This window comes from Empidonax traillii, unplaced genomic scaffold (assembly GCF_003031625.1).
Source record: "Empidonax traillii isolate 1590-97213 ecotype Southwest subspecies unplaced genomic scaffold, ASM303162v1 scaffold1301:size135188, whole genome shotgun sequence".
NCBI lineage: Eukaryota > Metazoa > Chordata > Aves > Passeriformes > Tyrannidae > Empidonax > Empidonax traillii.
Window position 1 is genome coordinate 6,391 of NW_020956494.1, and position 19,285 is coordinate 25,675.

General features: G+C 50.3%; 2 protein-coding genes across 2 annotated transcripts; both read right to left on the reverse strand.

The window, feature by feature from the left end:
- Window positions 1-2,808: 2,808 nt before the first annotated feature.
- On the reverse strand, window positions 2,809-7,271 carry NPFFR2 (neuropeptide FF receptor 2). Its single transcript, XM_027906479.1, has 4 exons — window positions 7,212-7,271; window positions 5,235-5,565; window positions 4,455-4,554; window positions 2,809-3,984 (listed from the first exon to the last, which is right to left on the reverse strand). The coding sequence occupies exons 1-4, from the start codon at window positions 7,269-7,271 to the stop codon at window positions 3,165-3,167; spliced, it is 1,311 nt and encodes a 436-aa protein (XP_027762280.1). The 3' UTR covers window positions 2,809-3,164.
- A 7,369-nt stretch (window positions 7,272-14,640) lies between these two features.
- GSR (glutathione-disulfide reductase) lies at window positions 14,641-19,274 on the reverse strand. Its single transcript, XM_027906483.1, has 13 exons — window positions 19,146-19,274; window positions 18,350-18,376; window positions 18,002-18,090; window positions 17,467-17,536; window positions 17,149-17,296; window positions 16,989-17,043; window positions 16,812-16,911; window positions 16,275-16,361; window positions 15,921-16,082; window positions 15,581-15,692; window positions 15,368-15,499; window positions 15,064-15,197; window positions 14,641-14,895 (listed from the first exon to the last, which is right to left on the reverse strand). The coding sequence occupies exons 1-13, from the start codon at window positions 19,272-19,274 to the stop codon at window positions 14,746-14,748; spliced, it is 1,395 nt and encodes a 464-aa protein (XP_027762284.1). The 3' UTR covers window positions 14,641-14,745.
- Window positions 19,275-19,285: the final 11 nt, after the last annotated feature.

Genomic DNA, 19,285 nt, shown 5'->3' on the forward strand with positions numbered 1-19,285 from the left:
TTCCCAAATGTCCTCCTGTGCCTCTGTAACTTGATAAGACTGCATTCCTCAATGCTGAGATGCTGTTTTGTTGGTCCTGTGTTCACCTCTTCGCATTGCCCGCTGTGAACGTTTGTGTATCAGCTCAGTAAAGTCCCTGTTAGTGTTTATTGTACATGACTTTTGTGTGTTATAAATACCCTGGTCAGTTGCTCCAAACACTTCTCCTCGAACTGATGCATCACTGGATTGTGATGAGCTGCCTCTGATGCTGGAGGAGTTCTCTGCTGCCCTCAGCACAGGCTGTTTTTAAGGCCTATGAGCAAAGAAAAGCAATTCACCTGAAGAAGGGCAGTGGATCCCTTCAGCATTAAATGTTTCCAAAGTTCATGTAACTGAGGAATCTAACCAAGAAGAAGAGTCCCTGAACATCTCTTCCCTCACACCTCACCTCATACTGTGCTGCACGTGCCAGGTCCATGCCCCATCCTGGCTGTTCCCTGTCCAGCTTTCCGTGTGTATCCCACCTTGTCCTGGCTGCAGCTGCTAAAATACAGGCCTGAGGTGTTTTTAGCAGCAATCTGTTATCATGAAGGAAGGGAAAGTGCTGGGAAATCTTCATGGAATAAGTGCAAATACCAGACTGTGTCTCCCTGTGTTTCCTGTACTTCTCCTTCCTGTTCTCACCTGGCCTGGGGAGATGTGCACAGTCATCACCAGGGAAGTGATGTCATTAAATTTGTCCAAAATTTTTCATCACAGGCACACATTTTTCTAACAGAAAACACCATTGTAGTTTTGCCTTTTCCATGTCCTTTACAGGTGCAGCCCGGGATGTGTTCAGACAGTGTTTTCCCACAGCGTTTTCCAAGGAATAGGAGCCTTGGCCTCACCTGCACAGCTGTCCCAGTTTAAATGAGACAAAGGTCTTTTGCTGAGGATGAGTTAGGAGAAAAGATCCAAACTTCTCTTTCTGAGCAATTATAAATACAAAATTAGGAGGCTCCGACTGAAGGAAAACAAATTATGGAAAAGGGAAAATAACAGCCCTTTATTAAAAGGTATGTGTGTATTAACAGAAATATGGAAAAAAAACAAAACAAAAAACAAGTAAAACAACCAAGCAATACTCCTATACCCACCAATAATCCCCTTCAAAAACAAACCGATAAACCGGCAAAAGGAAAAATAAACAGTTCAATTTCTGCCCCCTTTGGTGCAGTTCCAACCACCGTCAATAGGAGGCACTGTTGGATCACTAAAGATGCAAAGCTTGTAATGTCCATTCACCGGGTGGTGCTGTTGGATCACTGGAGATGCAGAACTTGTAATGCCCTGTGCCTGTCACCAGGCAGCGCCGTGAGATCTCTGGTTGCCACCACGTGGGATTGGGGAAGGGGGAAAAGCAACACCCTCCAGGGTATGTCGGAGAAAAAACCAAAAAAAAACTCAATTCCCCTTCCCTTCCCACACTGGGAAAGGAAAGAGAGAGTGGGGGGTGGAGGAAGGGAAAGGAAATAAATTAAAAAAAAACCAGCAATAAAACAGAAAGTTCTCCCAATGGAGCAAAAACTGCAGCTGGCAATGTCTCAGGGCAAAAAGAGACAGCAGCGAGCTTCTCCGACAACGACGTGTCCTGCCGTCCCCAGCCCCAGCCACACACCATCACCAAACACCAGCCCCAGCCACACCCCACAGCCCACCAAAATTCCTTCTCCACCCTGTTGCCCCAGAGATGAGAGAAAAAAATAGACTTTAGCTCCTTCATCTGCCTGTTTCCTATGAGACTGATCTCTTGGCCATTAGTGGACCAGCCGATTCTTTTGTTCACCTGATAGCCACCTGATGGCCTTTACACGGGGCACACACGGCAGGGGGAAGGGAAAGAAAAATTCCTTGCTGAAATCGGAACTATGACAACAGCTCAGGTGGATGTGACAGAACTGGGGTGGCCTGGCAAGGCATGAACATATTTCTGTGTTCTGGAGTGCTTTGAAAGCTTTCTCTGTCAGGTTCCTGAGGTGTTTCTCTGGATGATTTCCTGTGGTCCAGCATCCCTGGTATCCCTCACTTTGTGCAAGGTGCAGTGGCAAAGAATTGAATAACTCACATGTAGTTTGAAAAGCTGTCTGTTTTCCTTAAGTGTGGAAATATGTCATGTTCTGGAAGTCACCCTCATTTACCTGAAGGAGGATGCCCTGGGGAATGGCCTTATCCTGGGATGTAGCTCCTGTGGAGCCCCACGGGATAAGCCATGGTGGGCTGTGATCCTGTGCTGGTCCATGCACCAATCTCATTCCTCACCAACTCCAGGAGCTCCCAAGGTCACTCTCTGTGCCTGCTGAGGCCTGTCAGATCCAATGGGCCCTCCAAGTGTTTTCTCTCCTCATATTGAAAGTTTAGTCTTTTCAGATGACTTATATCTCCCCCAAAATCAAACTGAGTTCTCCAAAGAAATGTACCACAATTTTCCTTTATTTTTCAAATTTCCATTCCTGTTTATTTCTCTCACTGCAACAATAATAAATATCACAGAAACAACAACAGGGAAGGTGGGTAAAGGGAATGTGACTGAAAATGCTCATTTTTGTCATTTGGACAGGAACCAGTCAGTGTTAAGAATGCCCAGCCAGAAGCAGTGTGGACACAGCCACAAGAAGACCCAGGTACTGGACAGTCCAGTTCACATTTCACACTGTATGTCCAATATTTCAGTCCATGAGAGTTACAGGATAAGGGATTACTCACAGGCTGACACATTTCCATAAATATCATTCAAGCAACCCTGTTTCAGCTGCTCTGAGAGATTCACAGAGAAAATGAAGGGATGTTTTCTTCTTTGGGCATCCACAATAATTGTATCTGAGTCAGTAACCTCAGTTCTCTTTTTCTCTTACCTCCTGATAAATGGAAGATTTTAATCCTGTCCTTTTTCCAGCCCAGTTCCAGAGCAGCAGCTCATGGCTGGCTGAGGGGAGTGTCCACTGGTCTAAGCTGGTGACACAAAGGGCTGAATTTGGTTTCCTGCTGATATCAAATGTTCAGATATGATGTGAGTTTGGTGTCTCCTTCAAACCAGAAACACTTTGGCATTACTGTCAGAAAGGGCTTCACAAATCACAGGTTTCACATGCAATGAATAAACTCTGCCAGGCCTAAATCTTTCGGGTGGTTCGTAGCGTGTTTCACTTGATCCCATCATTGCAGGGCTCTTCCAGATCCTCCATGATCAAATCCTGCTGGTTGTTCACCCAGTTTCCTTTCTTAACCGGCTTCCTCTCCTCCTTAGCTGTTTGAGAAGATTGATCCTGGGGGGTCTGGCACTGGGCAGCTGGCAAGAGGTCATTGCTTTGGCCTGGCTGCAAATAGACCTCCCTGGAGCAGAGCTGGAGTTTGAAGACATCCTGGAAGCCCCGGCGGAAGTTTTCATTACAGAACCCATAGATGATGGGGTTGACACTGCTGTTGAAGAAGGCCAGCCAGTGCGCAAAGGGATAGATGTAGATGTTGATGAGCTGCAACTGGAGATCAGAGAGGCTGGTGTAGTCCGAGAGCAGCATCAGAGTCCACAGGGGGAGCCAGGACAGGGTGAAAAGCAGGGTCACGACAACGAGCATTTGGATGACTTTCTGCTTCCTCTTCCAGGTGCTGTGCCGCTGCTCCTGGCCGCGCTTCCCAGCCCCGGCTGTGTGGGAGAGGGCCATGCCGATCCGGGCGTACATGACGACGATGAGAGACAGGGGAGCCAGGTAGATGTTGGCGAAGAGAACCGTCGTGTAGATCTTCCTCATTGCCGGGTCAGGCCAGTCCTCCCGGCACCAGTACACCGGGCGGGTGTCGTTGCCGGGGCCCAGGATCACCCTGAAGTGCTTCTCCTCCTGCACCTGCAGCAGGACCGCCGAGGGACACATGATGGCCACGGCCAGGATCCAGATGACGGCGACGATGGCGGCGGCGGTGGGGACACTCAGCTTCTGCTTGAAGGGGTACACGATGCACCGGAACCTGGCAAGGTGGCAGGGACACAGGGGACACGTGTGGGGAAGCCGTTTGAGGAATGCTTCATCACCCAGGCAGGCGTGCATGAGCATTTTAAATCTTTTTTTTTTTTTTTTTTTTTTTTTTTTTTTTAAAAAACAAAGATGGAATTGTCTCATCCTCTTTTATCAGCTTCTGCTTGTGCTTCTCCACTTAATTAAGCCAGCTATTAACACCTCTGCTGTCCAGTTTAACAGCTGAGGGACAAACCAGTTCCAGGGCAAACACGATAGCCTGGCTTCACCATCCTGAAGAGACATCAGTGGAGGAGCAAATTGTTATGGCTGCTCCTTAGACCTGTTCTGTTTGGCTTAACAGCCTGAGCAGAAAAATACATCTACTTTACTGCACTGCTGGGTGAGTTAATGAACAGGCTCATTGTGCTCAGGGGGCAGAGTGAGGTGAGAGTGATGGCTACAGACTCAGCAGCATCTTACCTGTCCACAGCAATAGCAACCAGAGTGAAGACAGAGGCAGAAACAGAGATTCCTTGGACCATCCCACTCATCTTGCACACCAGGCTCCCAAAGGGCCATCCTGGAAGAAAACAGGCAGTTGGAATTGCTGCTGTCTCACTGCACTACTCTACTTAAAATTATTTACTGTTTTCTTCCATTTCTAGAGTAGAGACTCCTGGAATGGTTTGGGTTAGAAGGAACCTTAAAGATCATCTTATTCCAACCCCTAGGCCATGGTCAGGGACACCTTCCACTATCCCAGGTTGCTCTAAGCTCCATCCAGCCTGGCCTTGAGCACTTCCAGGGATGGGGCAGCCACAGTTTCTCTGGGCTTATATGCAGAGGATATAATTCCTTATAGAGGAATTTTCTACTCTGGAACTAAGACAACAGGGGTTAGGGAGTCAAAGGGTGTGGAAGCAGATGCTTTGTCAGCTGTGTTGGCTGAGTTTCTGATGTTCCAAAAACCAGCAAAGCAAACATTTGTGTTTAACATCCTGATAAAATGAGACATCAAGACAGGAAAGGGAATTGACTGCTACAGTGGATTGATCTCTGCATCTGGTTCGTGGCATCCACCAAGACTTCCTAAACATATCACCTGGTGATGGGAGAATCCCTTCCTCTTTAAAGATGAGGGATGTGGAAATCAGCAGTCAGAGGGTGGGTTAGAGGCTTGTCTTCCTCACCTCTACTCCCAGTGACTTGAAATGCCCACAGAGCCCCGGCTCTCCCTGCCCCTCGTGCGGCCCAGCCCACCTGCAATGATGTTGTCCAGGAGGGTGGTGGGCATGCAGAAGATCCCCACCAGCAGGTCACTGACAGCCAGGTTCAGGATGAACAGGTTGGTGACCGTCCGCATGTGTTTGCTCCGCAGGACGACAAAGCAAACCAGCCCGTTGCCCACCATGCAGAGGAGGAAGATGAGGAGGTAGGAGATGATGAAGACAGCGGCCACTGATGGCTGGTGAAGGTAGAAGTCCACATAGGAGACGTTGCCTTCCCAGTAGAGGTAGTTGTGTGTCCCGCTGTAATTCAGCGCATGAGGCCAGTTGAAGGAAGAGTTGGAGTCCATTTTCTTGCTTGTGCTCTAACGTGCCTTGAAAAATATTTGTAAAAAGGTCATTTTTGTCTGCTTGCAATTGATCCTTATGCATCCATCATTATTATTGCTGTTCTTACCTGCTTTGAGTACACTGTGTTCTGAAACACATGCAAAACTCACATGTGCTCATCCCTCTGTGGTAGCCTCTTGTGTTGCGTCAACTGAACAAACCAACAACCTGTACAGCTGATTTGGAGGTAAAAAGTAATCAGAATTCCTGAGAAATTCATTTACTCAACAGCTGGAGCGATCTGGCAATGGTGAGGTTGCTGAGCAACGATCACTGAAATAATCACTAATTTAATCACTGAAAACCAGGGATTAAAGCTTTCTGAAGTGGCAGAAATCTTCTGCCTGCATGTGTCCAAATGCAATCCCGTGTCACGGAACACGAGTTGGTTTTGTGTACGGTTGGTATTAGACTATTATTGCTCACAAACCATGTAGCTCAGACTCTGCAGTCGTGAAGGACCACGCTGTGTTTGAAACATGCTCAGGTACAAGAGAGCTGGAGTCACTTCCTAGCAGGTAACTTGACTTGGAAGCAAAAGAACAGCAAAATTAATCAGTGGCAGAAGGCCTGAAATTAAAATAAAAGTGCCTTTAGGACACTTCAAATTTCTTATTATAAATGGAAATTAAATTAAGGCACAAGTATCCAAATTCTGATGGGCTTGTATGAACATCAAAGGCTCTGCAAGTGTTTTACTTTCAGGTAGCAGGCATAGCAGAAATCAATTTATTCTGCTGTGCCTCAGGTTTGGAACCAGCAAGCAGTGAAAAAACACCATGTTTCAGTCTTTTGTGTCTGTTTAGAAGTCAGCAGCAGTGCAGGGTTCTAAAGGGTCTGCTTTACATACTCCTTAAATGCCTGCACAGCCAGATAGGGAGACAAGAATCTGGAATCTCACCAAAAACTGGCTGCTTGTATGTTTAAATAAGTGTAGCAATAATTATATATTCCCTTGGGCTGTCCTTATGAAGAAAGGCTTATCTTGATTGTTATTTATTCAACACCTTTTCAAAATTACCAAATTCGTTTTTGTTGAGGTGTGCGATGCGCCAACTGCTTTCCCCAGCCAGAGCTCAGAGTCAGCTGCTGTGGGAAGTGGTTTTAATGCCAGCTTTCCTCACCCCCCCATGGCAGCAGCACAGGTGCACTTGCACCTTACCATGCTCAGGATGGGGAACACTGGCAGAATGCAAATACAGATATTTGACAATAGGACTTTGCACTGTTCTTGCCCTGGAGCTGTGCTTTATAAATTCCAGGAGATGCTGCCTCACTCAAACCCTGTTTAAATCCCAGCATCTCAAACCCTGTTTAAATCCCAGCATCTCTTGTTCCAGAGAACTAGGCTTTATTTGCTGCTCTTCCCCATTATTATTATTACTATTATTATTATTATTATTATTATTATTATTATTATTATTATTATTATTATTATTATTACTACTGTAAATTACCACTCATTTTCTTCTGCAATCCTTTGCTTCTCAGAGGCGCTGCTTTAGGAAGATGCTCCAGCCTGGGGAAGGTGCTTTCAGATCCCAACACATTCCCAGTCCCCAAGCCTGGCAGGATCTGTGCTGTCCCCAGCAGATGAGACAGAGGTGGCTTCCATCCTTACCTGCTCGAGTCTGGATTTTTGAGGGGTCTCTGGTTGTCTGAGGGAGAAGTTCTTTGTCATTCCAGAACAGAATTATCCATTATCACACTAACAGCAGGACAATTAATCTAATCATTATTTTTGATACATATTTTGTGTTTTCTCTCTTTCTTTTCTTTGTGTTTGTTTGTTTGTTTGTTTTTTCTGACATTGTGTTGTGAAGCAGCAGCTTCCATTCTTTTCAGTAATGATCCCTGTAATGGCTTTTGCTGATAAACAAGAAGTTGTAAACAGCCTCGAGGAAAAACTGGAGCTGTGTCTGCATGTCTTATGTAGCCTGATCTCAGTTGTACTAATGAAATTTTGGCTGTAGCAGACACAGAAGTTGCTGTACAAACACCACAGCTCTCAGGAAATGGAAAAGCTACAGAGATTTTTATTATGCTGAAGCTGAGGGACATGAGGATTGGCTGCAAGGAGAAATTAAGCCAGTGCCTTGTGTTTTCCCAAGGTCCTTGCCAGCTAAAACAGGCAATGATAAATAACTGAGAGAGGCACAGAAGAGAAAAACATAAATGATCTAGGAAAAGGGGAAAAAAAATAATACAATCCCTAAATATTACAAAATGATAAATAACAGTAATTTGCTTCCACATGATAATTTGATAAAAGCAAGGCCTCCCTTCTTCATTTAATATACCAGAGAAAATCTGCAGTGGAGTAAAGTGAGAGTCTCCCCACGTGAAAATCTGCCCAGTCCCACACTGGGTTTCCAAGCAGAGAATCCTCATTCCCTGCTGGAATCCCAGTCACAGCCCCCAGGGACAAATAGGCAGTTTAAGGTCTCGTGCTGACCAGGACAATTTCATACCTCTGGATATGGAAAGTCAGTTTTGCATTGTTACAGTAACAGTTCAAAGTGATTCTGAAGTGAGACAATTATGTTCGTGTTGGGCTAATGAAGGAAATCCCCTGGAGCTGCCAGCACTGCTTCAGGTCACTTCTGGGCACAGCCTCTGCATCTGTGGATTTGTGTGTGTGAAATCTCCCCACAGAATCCTCTGAGGCTGGAAAAAAGACAAGGGACCCTCAGAGACAGGGGGAGTAGGAGTGGGTTGTCACAGAAAAAAGAAAATGTCATGTGGTAAGTGCAAAACCCTTTTCTCTTCCCTTCTCCTGAGCTCTGTGCTCCGTGTAATGAGTCAAATCCAGAAACTTCCTGGGTACCTTGGAAAATGATCTCTGGTCTGCTGAGATGCGGGAAAGTCCTGCTGGCAAAATGCAGCCCCTGAGGGATGAGAGAAAGAGCAGGACCTCAGTCCATAAGTGTCTGAGAAATAAGGAAGAGGCAAGTGCATGGATTATCCTGTGCCTCAGTGGAATAGGAAAAGCCACTGATTAAAAATCTAAAATGCTGTTCCACAGGGACCCCCTGCACAGGCCATGGGAATCGGGATCATCTTTCCTTCTCTTCCAGAGCAAGAAGGGGCTGCAGCCACCCCAAACCCCCCATTCCCAGTTCCTGGGCTCTGGCATGGGACAGGGAGCGGGGCAGGAACTGTCACTCCCAGCCCGGAGCACATGTACTCACCAAGACCATTCCACAGACAGAGGACAGCCTTGTCCCAAGCCAGGGCTTCATTGGAATGTCATCAGCTGCTTGGGAATTGCTTTAAGGTAGGATTGAACTTCATTAGGCACTTACTGTCTGTTTCCCACACGAGCAGAAGTGTTGGGTCTGGGTCATGCAGGACTTGAGCTGCCAAGTACAAACTCTGAGGGCATTTACAAATTGAGGTAATAGAACTTACTCTTCAAGTGTTTTATTTACCTTTTCATCCATCAGAATTTCCATGATATTTTATATGAAGTACCTCAGAGTGGTTTATCTCCAAATAAGCCTGAATATCCCAGTAGGTTTCAGATACTGTGAGCTGCAGAGGAAAACAGTCCTAAAAATAACCAATTGCAATGAAATAGTTTTTTCTTACTGACATTTACTTCCATGAAGAAAATCAAGTGCACGCTGAGAAGCCAATTTCTCAGACTGAAATGGGCAATCCTAGGGAGATGTGCCAATTTTCAAGTTGTACACAGAGCCCTTCTCAATGGGCTTAAACTGCTTATCCTCCTCTCAGAGTCATTTATCTGCTTAGCCTGAGCTGGGACCAAAGAAAATATTTTGTCAAGGTGTTTTGTTTGGGTTTTTTTTAAAGATCTTAAACTTTTCCTCTCCTGTATAGTTATAAAGAAGGCGGCTATCAGCAGGATGGCTGTAATAAATAAGACAAGACTGAGTTGCAGGTTACTCATCCACTTGAGCTGGGAATATAAAACATTTCATGGAAAAGCCAAACTCCAACGTAAATCAGGAGATGAAAATGGCAGGTGAGGCATTCACAGCAAGTTTGTTATAGCTTTTGATTTATATATATATATATATATATATGTAATTTCCACCCTGCTTCATTAGAGCTGAGGCTGCTTACCTATTCCTTGTCATTACACTCTTATTTTTCCTACTTCCTGCTTAGTCAAACTTTTGGCTTCTGACTAGATCTATTTCTATTTGATGTGTCATAGCCTGGTTTAAATTTTAACTAAAATCTCAGTCACCTGTTCCCTGGAATCAGGTTGAAGTAAAATTTCCACATCCAGGCACACTTCTGCAGCCACTTTACGGAGAAGCCTGGCAAGCCATAGGATTTTATCTGCCTCATCTTGGCAACAAGTCCCTGTTTCAGAAGCTTTCAGTAGAGAATTCCTGAAGTTCTCCTGAGATCCAGCCTGGAAGCAGCAGCTTCCCATCCAACATAGAAATCTGGGCAGGGACTCCACTAAATATTCTCTGGACTGGTCACAGCTTTTACCCTGGAGGGATGCTCCAGCAGCACTTAGCAGTGAGTTTTGGGGATTAGTGAAATCTGGGATCCCTGCCGGGCCCTTTACAGCACTAAATTCCCCACTAATGGGAGATAAGCCTCCTAAATTGCCCTTCTCATCTGAGTCACCCCCTGTCAGAGCGCTCAGAGGGAGGTGACAGCCCTGGCATTTGGGGCACTGACAGGGAACAGGGTAATTGGGGAGTAGGTAGAAGGAGGAAGTGACTGGAATCATGGCTTAGGTAGAAACTGAAAAGTGGGACGGTCATGAGATAGTAGTCTCAGTGGAGCATAAAATTGGCAAACAAAAGAAGTGCTTGAGGAGCCCATCAGTCAGTGAGACCTAATTCACCAGGAACAGGGAGACAGCGTAGTTTATGTCCCCCCCAAAATGGGGTGGGGAAGGGGGTGGCGATGCACAGAGGACCCTGTAATCACTGCAGAGAGAATAACCAGGGAAAAACCCAAACCAATCCCGTCACAGCATATCCCGAGGGTTCTTTGCACCAGGTGATGTCTGTGCTTAGTGTGAAAAATAAGCGAGAGCCACAAAATTTTTTGTTTTAAACCTCTTTTAGCACAGAAGTATCATTGCCCACTGTGAGACGGGCGTGAGAGCAAACACAGCCCAAGGCCTGAGCACGTGAGGGGTTTTTCCTTAGACCTTGTTACAATTAAACTGCGTTTTACTCCTTGCCCAGGTTCCCAGGCTGTGGAATCTGGGATTATGCCTCACTGGGAATTAGGCAGAGCAGCCTGCCTTGCTCAGGGCAGAACAGGTGAGCTCCCTGTGCAGCACGGAGGGGTTGGATCCCTAACACTTGGCCACAAGCCAGATTTGTCCAGAGGCAACACCTTTAATGTTAAATAACTGTCCAGGCTACACAGGAGAAAGAACTGCCTGTGGAGGTCCTAGCAGGGGTTTAACTGCACAATGGCACCTCCAGAAAGGGATAATGGGTTGTGGAAGGGCTGTAGAGCAGGGATGTGCAGTGAGCTCTCCCTGTACCTTCCTACCTGCTGATTGTTCCACACGGGGACTTGAAGTGCTCACGTAGAGATTAACCCCTGATTCTTTTTGTGAGCTCTTCTAAGGATCTGAATCCTTTTAGTGCTCCTGAATTCTCATTTACTGCTGCCTCAGTCACTTGATTATCACTACATGGGGTAATTAACACCTAATTTTAAGTGTCACGAGGATAACACAAATAGGGACACCTAACTGTTGTCAGGAATTTGACATGCAGAGAGGTTACCTCGGAAACCTCTTGGTTTGACTCCAATTGAAGCCAGTTCTGTTCAGTAAGGGACAGCTGCAACTCAAGTGTGCCACAGTTGTCCAAGCAGGAAGGACCGTGGAAGTAAGTTTTCCCTGGATTTTCCCTAGGATTTTCCTTTGGAGAAAAGCAGCAGCACAGGTCTATTCCTTTGGCTGGCACATCTGCCAGCCTCGGGAAATGCTTCTCCTTTGCTCAGAGTTACATTCCATCCCCCTTTCTCCAGCAAAACACCCCAAACTGATCCCACTGCACGTTATACTTTGCAGCCCCCGGGGTGGTTCAGCTTTAAGGGACAACATGAGGTACCTCAAAAACTTCAGATATTTTTCTCCTACTGGAAGTATCTGATACTGATAGAAAAGCAAAAGAAGATGAGGTAAACTTTTCTTAGACACCTAGGAAACACTGAGTGGCCCAGGCTCTTTTCCCAAATCCTGGAGCTCTGCACAGGGATTCAGCTCCCACCTCAGGTGGATTGACCCTGCCAGCAGCACAATGGTGTTTCCAGGTGCTTCCCCCACCACACATCCTTTGTGGTCCTGTCTGGCCACACGACTGCCCTGTCCCTGCTAGTGGGGGCTCTGTGTGTCCCCCAGCTCTGGCACCTCAAAGCCACTGGGGTCAGAGGCATCTGCTGCCACCCCCATCCCCTTTCACAACAGGAACTGCTCCATATTCCATCCTTGATCTTCCTGGGACCAACTTCAGCAGCCCAGGGGTGATGGGGGGTTGTTGTTGCTGGAAGACAGATCCCTGGCATCACCAGGATTCCCACACAATCAGTGTTGTGCCCCCCAGGAAACCAGGGCACCCCCAAACAGGGGAATCAGCAGCCCCCCTCCCACACACACACACAGACCTGTTGCTAACAAAGCACCTGCAGTTTTCCCTGAGCTCCCAGCTCCAGCAAGAGAGGTAGGAATAGCCCAAGTCCAGCTCAAACAGCCCCCAGCCCGCTCCCCCAGGGTACCCCACTTACAGGTGCCAGAGCTCTGCAGCAGCCGCTGGTTCTGCACAGGCAGGAGAGAAGGATCCTGGAGCTCCTGCAGCTCCTGCCTGAGGCAGAGAGGAAGGAGGGAGCGCACAGCCCAGCCCAAAGCCAGGCTGCCAAGCTCCGGGGGCTGGAGGCTGTCACTGCTGGCCTGGGGGAGCCTGTTTGGAACAGGGTGTCTTGGATACGTTCCATCGCAGAGCCTCCCCCTCTGCTCCGTGTGAGGCATCTCTTTGCCTCGGGAAGCTCGTTCCCAGGGTCAGGGATTCACAGTTACCTCCACAGGTGACACCCCTGCCACCCCCCCATCCATTACAGCCCAGAGCCCTCCCGGTGCTCAGAGTGCTGCCAGCACTGATGAGTGACAGCACCTCTCGGGCTCTGCTCCTGCCTGCTGAGCTCCAGCATTTATATCCAGCTTCCCTGGAGAGCAGGCAAGCACAGCTGGGAAATCAGGAACCTGGGAGAAGAACAGTCTGCATGGCCCTGCTGAAAACAGGTGGCTCTTGCAGCTGAAATGACAGGTTTTGCCTTACCTGCTTCTGCATAAGGTTTTCCAGAAAAACAGTATCCTAAGGGCAGATTGTGAGAGAATAGGCTTCCAATTAATAATGATTTGATGGAATGATTCTTGGTTTGTGTTTTGGTTTTGTTTGGGTTTTTTTTTTACACTCCCCTTTTTATTCCAGGAATAGTTTAAAAATTATTCCTTTAATAAATCATTTAAATTTGAGAGGAAAAAAAATCATCACAGTATGAATTTAAACCAGTGGATATCTTTTTCAGCATAACTCCGTGTGGAATTGTAACAACTCTGTGTGGAATTATCCTGTGGAACAAGTGGAGGATAAGAAAGTCCAGCCATGCACAGACATTGTATGAAGTGCAGTTTTGGCTCATGTATTTGCAGCTGGAATTCCAGAATCCCAGAATGCTGGGGGCCCAGAGCTGGGTGCAGGAAAGAGCCACAGTTAGAGAAACCTCTGACCAGGAGAGGATCCTGAAGGCCCTGCGTCCAGATGAGAGGGATCTGTCTAAGGATCTCATCCCAGCTCTCCCTGGACACACACAGTGAGCAGCAGGGCTGATCCCTCTCCCAGAACACTTCCATCTCTTTTACAGGCCAGCAGCTCCATCTGCTGGGAGCAGAGAGAAGGAAACGGTGCAAAATAGGTGCAAGGAGAGATCATGGAATCATCAAGGAATGCCAGAATGGTTTGTGTTGGAAGGAACCTTAAGGATCATCTCGTCTCACCCCCTGCCATGGGCAGGGACACCTTCCACTATCCCAGGTTGCTCCAAGCCCTGGCCTTGGACACTTCCAGGGATCCAGGGGCAGCCACAGCTTCTCTGGGCAACCTGTGCCAGGGCCTCACCACTCTCACAAGGAAGAATTCCAGTCTTTCCTAAAATCCAGTCTTTCCCATTTTTCTGCAGAAAGTGGGCTGGATACACTCTGAATGTGAGGCAAGGGACAAACCTCTCAAATGCTCTAAAATCAAGCGACCAAACTCACCAGTTAAAGGGAAAAAAAAAAACCCTGACAAAATGCTATTGCAGCCTATTGACTGAGAGGGTAAAGTCCCCATTGTTCCAAGGGGGTAATGAATCATGAATTAACTCCAAGTTACTCCTCTCACGTGCCTGAGGATGGGCTGTAGCAGGCACAGAGGGAATTTCCTGTGCTTCAGCCAGCAATAAGCTTTGCAAATGGTTATTCTTCCAAAGACTGACATGGGTAACCAAGGATGCCAGTCATATTTGCGCTTTTGCCTGTACTTGAGCCCCTTACAGTCCAATATGCTTTTTAAACGCACACTGATGTGGCTCAGAGGGCTGGGCAGGATTTTCCTGCCTGCTACAGCTTTGCTGACCAGGATGGAGACACCCTAGCAAAGCTGGAGCTTCACACCCAGACTGAGCACCAGCATTCCCTTCCGTTGGCTGTTTATTCTTAGGTTTCAGGGAGATTTTGGCCCCCATCTAACTGTGATGGTGATGCATCCATGGTGCACCCCTCCACGAGACAAAGAGGAGGATGGAGCCCACCCAGGATATTCCAGCACCCATGAGTCCCGATGGACTGATCTGTCCAGTCCTTCTCTGCTGTTCCCTGCACAGCCCCAGGGTCAGGGATGACAGAGGAGGAGCCTGGCCACTGCCAGCCTTCCCCCAAACCACCTTCAGGGACTGTGCCACCTCTGGGAGACAAGGCACCAACAGAGCAAAAGGCAGAGGCCCGCCAGCATCACCATATTTATTTCTCATCCCAAAGCAACCACACCAACTTCGCACACATACTCTCCGGGCACCCACCCGGAGCTAAGGCACTTTCAAAAAACATATTAAACATATTTTTCCAGCTGCAGCTGCCTCCCCTGGGGGTGCCTGTGCCTGCTGGCTCAGCGCATCGTCACCAGCTCTTCGGCAGAAGTGGGGTGGATGGCGACGGTGTTGTCCAGGTCGGCCTTGGTGGCCCCCATTTTGATGGCCACGGCAAAGCCCTGCAGGATTTCATCACACCCCGTTCCTTGCATGTGCAATCCCACCACCTGTGGGGAGAAAGGGAGAGACCGGGTGGGACTCAGCACTGCCAAAATCCAGGCTTGAACTCTGACCCCAGGCCTGGGGTGAGCAGGTCAGAGCTGACCACAAGAGGACAGCCAGCTCTGGTGCCCACCGACCCCGCAAGCTACCCCTCCCTGGTCCCCTCCACTCACCTTCTCCTCCTTGCCAACACACACCAGCTTCATGAGGCACTTCACCTTCCTCTGGGTGACAGCGTAGTACAAGGGGGTGAAGGACGTGCTGTAGATCTTCACGTTCTCCTTCCCGTGTGCGGCCACGGCTTCCTCTGCAGCAGAAGACGCAGCGTGTGCATTTACAAAGAGGGACTCGAGCCCATCTCTCAAGGCTCAGACCCACTTGCCAGAGATCAAACCCCCTCCTCGAGCATCAGAGCAGCAGTTTTGAGACACGGCATCCCCAGACCCTTCACCCCCCCCACGCCCTGTCTGTCCCCACCTTCGGTGAGTCCCACGGTGCCGATGGGCGGGTGGCTGAAGACGACGGTGGGGATGTTACTGTAGTCCAGCCGGGAATCCTGCTTGCCCTCGAAGAGCCTGTGGGCCAGCTTCCTGCCAGCTGCAATGGCCACTGCAGGGAGAGACAGGGAGCCTGAGCCACGGCGTGGCTCTGAGGGGCTGTGGAGGGGAGAGGGGGGCACGGCCGCAGTACCTGGGGTGAGGAGGGCTTTCCCACAGACGTCCCCGATGGCGTAGACCCCTTTCCTGGTGGTGTTCTGGTACTCGTCCACCACCACGTGGCCCTGGGCGTCCACCTGCACACCCTGCCATGGGAAACAGCAGCTACGTCGGAGTGTACTCCAGGAGGGATGGGACAAGCCATGCCCATGGGGGGAACTGTGCTGGTGGCGAGGGGGCAAGTGGTGGGAGCATCATCCTGTGACAGGTTGTGGGAACCCTGAACACCCATGGGACACCTGGAGTCCTGTGGGACACCCGGAGACCTGTGGGCACTCTCACACCAGCACAGAGAGGGCGTGCTGCCACCTCACCACTCGGTCCAGGCACAGCTCCTCAGTGTTGGGCTTCCGCCCCAGGGCCCACAGCACGCAGTCCACATCCCGGATCACCCCCTCCGTCGGCTTGTGGCCGGGCACCAAGCAGGTCACCTTCACATCCAGCAGCCCGCCAGGGGACTTAGTGACAGCCTTGACCTGTGGGGAAAAGCAGGAGCTGCTTCAGGAGAAGATGGTGCCGCTGGCTTCGGCCTTGCAGCTGTGCTGCAAAACCAGGAATGTCACCAAAACTGTGGCTCATCAGGCAGCACCCAAAATGGCAGCTTTCCCCCAGCCCCACCTCTCTAGGAGGAATGGGATAAACCACAGGGCTGCTCTGCACATTCATACCTGCGTGTGCTTCCAGACCTCCACCCCGGTGTTCTCCAGCTCCTGGGTGCAGTTTGAGCTGATCATGGAGTCGAAGGTCCGCAGGACCTGGGCAGAGACCCCCCCCCAAACCTGTCAGATGAGGGTCTGCAGGCGAAGGCGCTGCCTGGCAGCCCCTCCGCCAGCATTTCCCTGCTCCTGGGACCCGAGAGGTTTGGGGAGCTCCTGGTTAAACTCCTCTGTTTGTTTTTCCATTATTTTCTTTTCCTTTAATCCTCTTTTCAAGTTGTGGCTTGAAATAAAGCTCAAGAGAATGGGTGCGGTGCCACACACGGCTGCAGAAATTCCAGGCACATAGGCTGGTGCTGCCAAAACACGGCTCCCCCCTCCAGCCCCCCCTTACACCCATCAGCCCAATGCCACCATCCTCTGCATCATCATTCCCTCGCCAACTCGGACCCTTCTTTACGAGGAGCTGACAAGCAGAAAACCCCGGTGGGCTGGGATGTGACTGCCAGGCGGGAAGCATGGCTGGGGACAGACGGTGGGTGGCATTACCTTGTCGTGGCGGATCAGCAGGGATGACTTGGAGCCCAGCGTGGAAAGGATCCCCGCGATCTCCACGGCGATGTATCCAGCCCCCACAATAACGCTGCGCCTGCGGAGAAGTGATGATGCCGTGTCCAGGCACGTGGAGCCGGAGCTGGTGGATACGGGGGGTCAGCCCCACTTTACCTGGGCAGGTCCTCCAGGTCAAAGAAGCCGTCACTGGTCATCCCCAGGCTGGCACCTGCAAAGCAGAGCCCCTTTCATACCCCTTACCTGTCCCACTTCCCCTCCCTGAACACGCTTTGCTCTGGCAGACCCCTCTCCCGGGGAATTTCAGCAGGCTCACCGGGAATTTCGCTGTCGGAAGGGACGGCCGGGCGCCCCCCTGTTGCTATAAGGATGTGAGGGGCCGTGTACTTTTTCCCATCCACTTCGATGGTTGGCTCAGGATCAGCAGTGAACTTGCCATAGCCCCGGATGATGTCGATGTGAGCCTTTGAGGGAGGGTAACAGTTATGGGATTAACAGAAGGACGGGTTGTAGGAGACAGCTAACTGAGCCAGGGCTCCCACGTTGGGAAAAGAGGACACCCATTAAGGCTGGAAGAATGGCCAAAAATCCACTTTCCCACTGGGCCCACAGGCTGAACACATCCCACGCTCACCTTCTTTACATTGCTCTCGTAGATGTCGTTGAGGCGCCGCACGTACGCATCACGCTTCTCCTTGATGGTTCTGGAACAGAGCAGGAAGTACTGTTAGCATCAGCAGACAAACCTCCAGAGCTCAGGGATAACAATGTGGCAATTAGTGCCATGGTCTAGTTCACAAAGTGATGATCTGTCAAAGGTTGGGCTCGGTGATCCTGGAGGTCTTTTCCAACCTAAATGATTCTGTGATCTCCACCCCTGTGGTACATTATATCCAAGACACAAAATGAAACAGCCCCCTGTGATCCCTTCCCCACCAAGCTGAGGTTTTTGTGCCTGCCTCCTCTTCCCACAGCCAGTGTGCCATCCCTCTTTTCCAAAATACAGCCACGTAACCAGCTCTGCATCCACCCATGGGAAGCCTCAAAGCAGGCAGGGCCCCCTTTGAGGTGGACAATGAACCACAGGGCCATGGTGCTGACCTGTGGGTGCTCCCCACGGGATACTCACTGGCAGATGCTCGCTTCCAACTGCCTCTTTCCATTCTTACCTCCAGTTGAACTTGACACCGGGTGTTTCGAAGCCGTAGTCAGCGTGATCATGGATAAACTCCGCATGGACAGCCGCGTTCCACATCACCTGCCCGCACAAACCACACGTTGGCTCAGGAAGACCAGTTTGATTTTGACCACCCCCCCCCCCACACACACACACTTCCCCATCCCTCACACCTGCCCGGAGCAGCCCACAGGACACATGCTCTGAGGCCCTGCTTCCTCCCCGCTCCTTCCTCCCCACACCCTGTGCCAGCACCTCCCTGCAATCTGGCAGGCACCCAGACCAGACCCAACCCAAGCCACCAGAGGTGCCACCAGAGCCAGTGGCAAAACACCCTTACCTTCTTTGGCACGCACCCAACATTGACCTGGTGGAGGGGAATAAGAACGAAACTCAGTTTTAAGGCTCAGTTTTCCAAAGGCAACACTCTGGAGAACATCCCACAGCAGGTGGGTGCTGCATCGCAGCTCTCTGCTCAGGAAAACAAAGGCGGGATTAGGGGTTCCTGGCAAAAAAGGGGTGTAACTCCCTCGGGCGCCTCAAGGTCTTGCGGTTTGACTGTTTTACTTCGCTTCCTTGAAAGAGAACAGGGAAGGTGGAGCCTTCAAACACAGGGGGTTTTTTTCCAGTGATCATTTAAAAGCGATTTCCTGGGAGAAAGGTGTCTGCCATCCCCTTCCTGCATTTCTGATCCTAGTATGACAATTTTTCCAGCAGAATGCGCTTAAGGAATAAAACTAGAGCCTGTCCCTGGCTTGTTTGAGGAACAAGCTTGTTTTTAGGCTTGTCACCGGCTCGCCGTGCCCATGGGCTCTGCTTAGCCGCCTTCCAGTTCCGCTGCACAGACGCAGGATCCATCGGCACCCCGTTACCGACCTGAGAACGGCTTGGAAACGGCCGGGAAGAAGGAAGTGGAGAGGGGGGATTGGGATCGGTCCGGTTTATACGTGTCAAGGCGGGCCCTTGCGCAACGCGCCCAGTCCGGGAGGGCGATTCCTTCCCTCCGGCCCCCCGCCCCGCCACCACCCCCGGGGGCACCGCGACCACCGCTGCGGGCACCGGGGCCAGCCTGGCGGACCCTGCCCCGCCTCACCCGCCCCCCCCCCGGCCGCGGGTCCCCCACGCAAGTGACTCACGCAGGTGCCGCCGAGGCGCCGCGGCTCCACCAGCGCGACGCGGGCCCCCAGCTCGGCCGCCCGCCGGGCCCCCGCCAGCCCCCCGGAGCCCCCTCCCAGCACCAGCAGCTCGTAGGCGGCCGCCGCCATCGCTCCGGGTT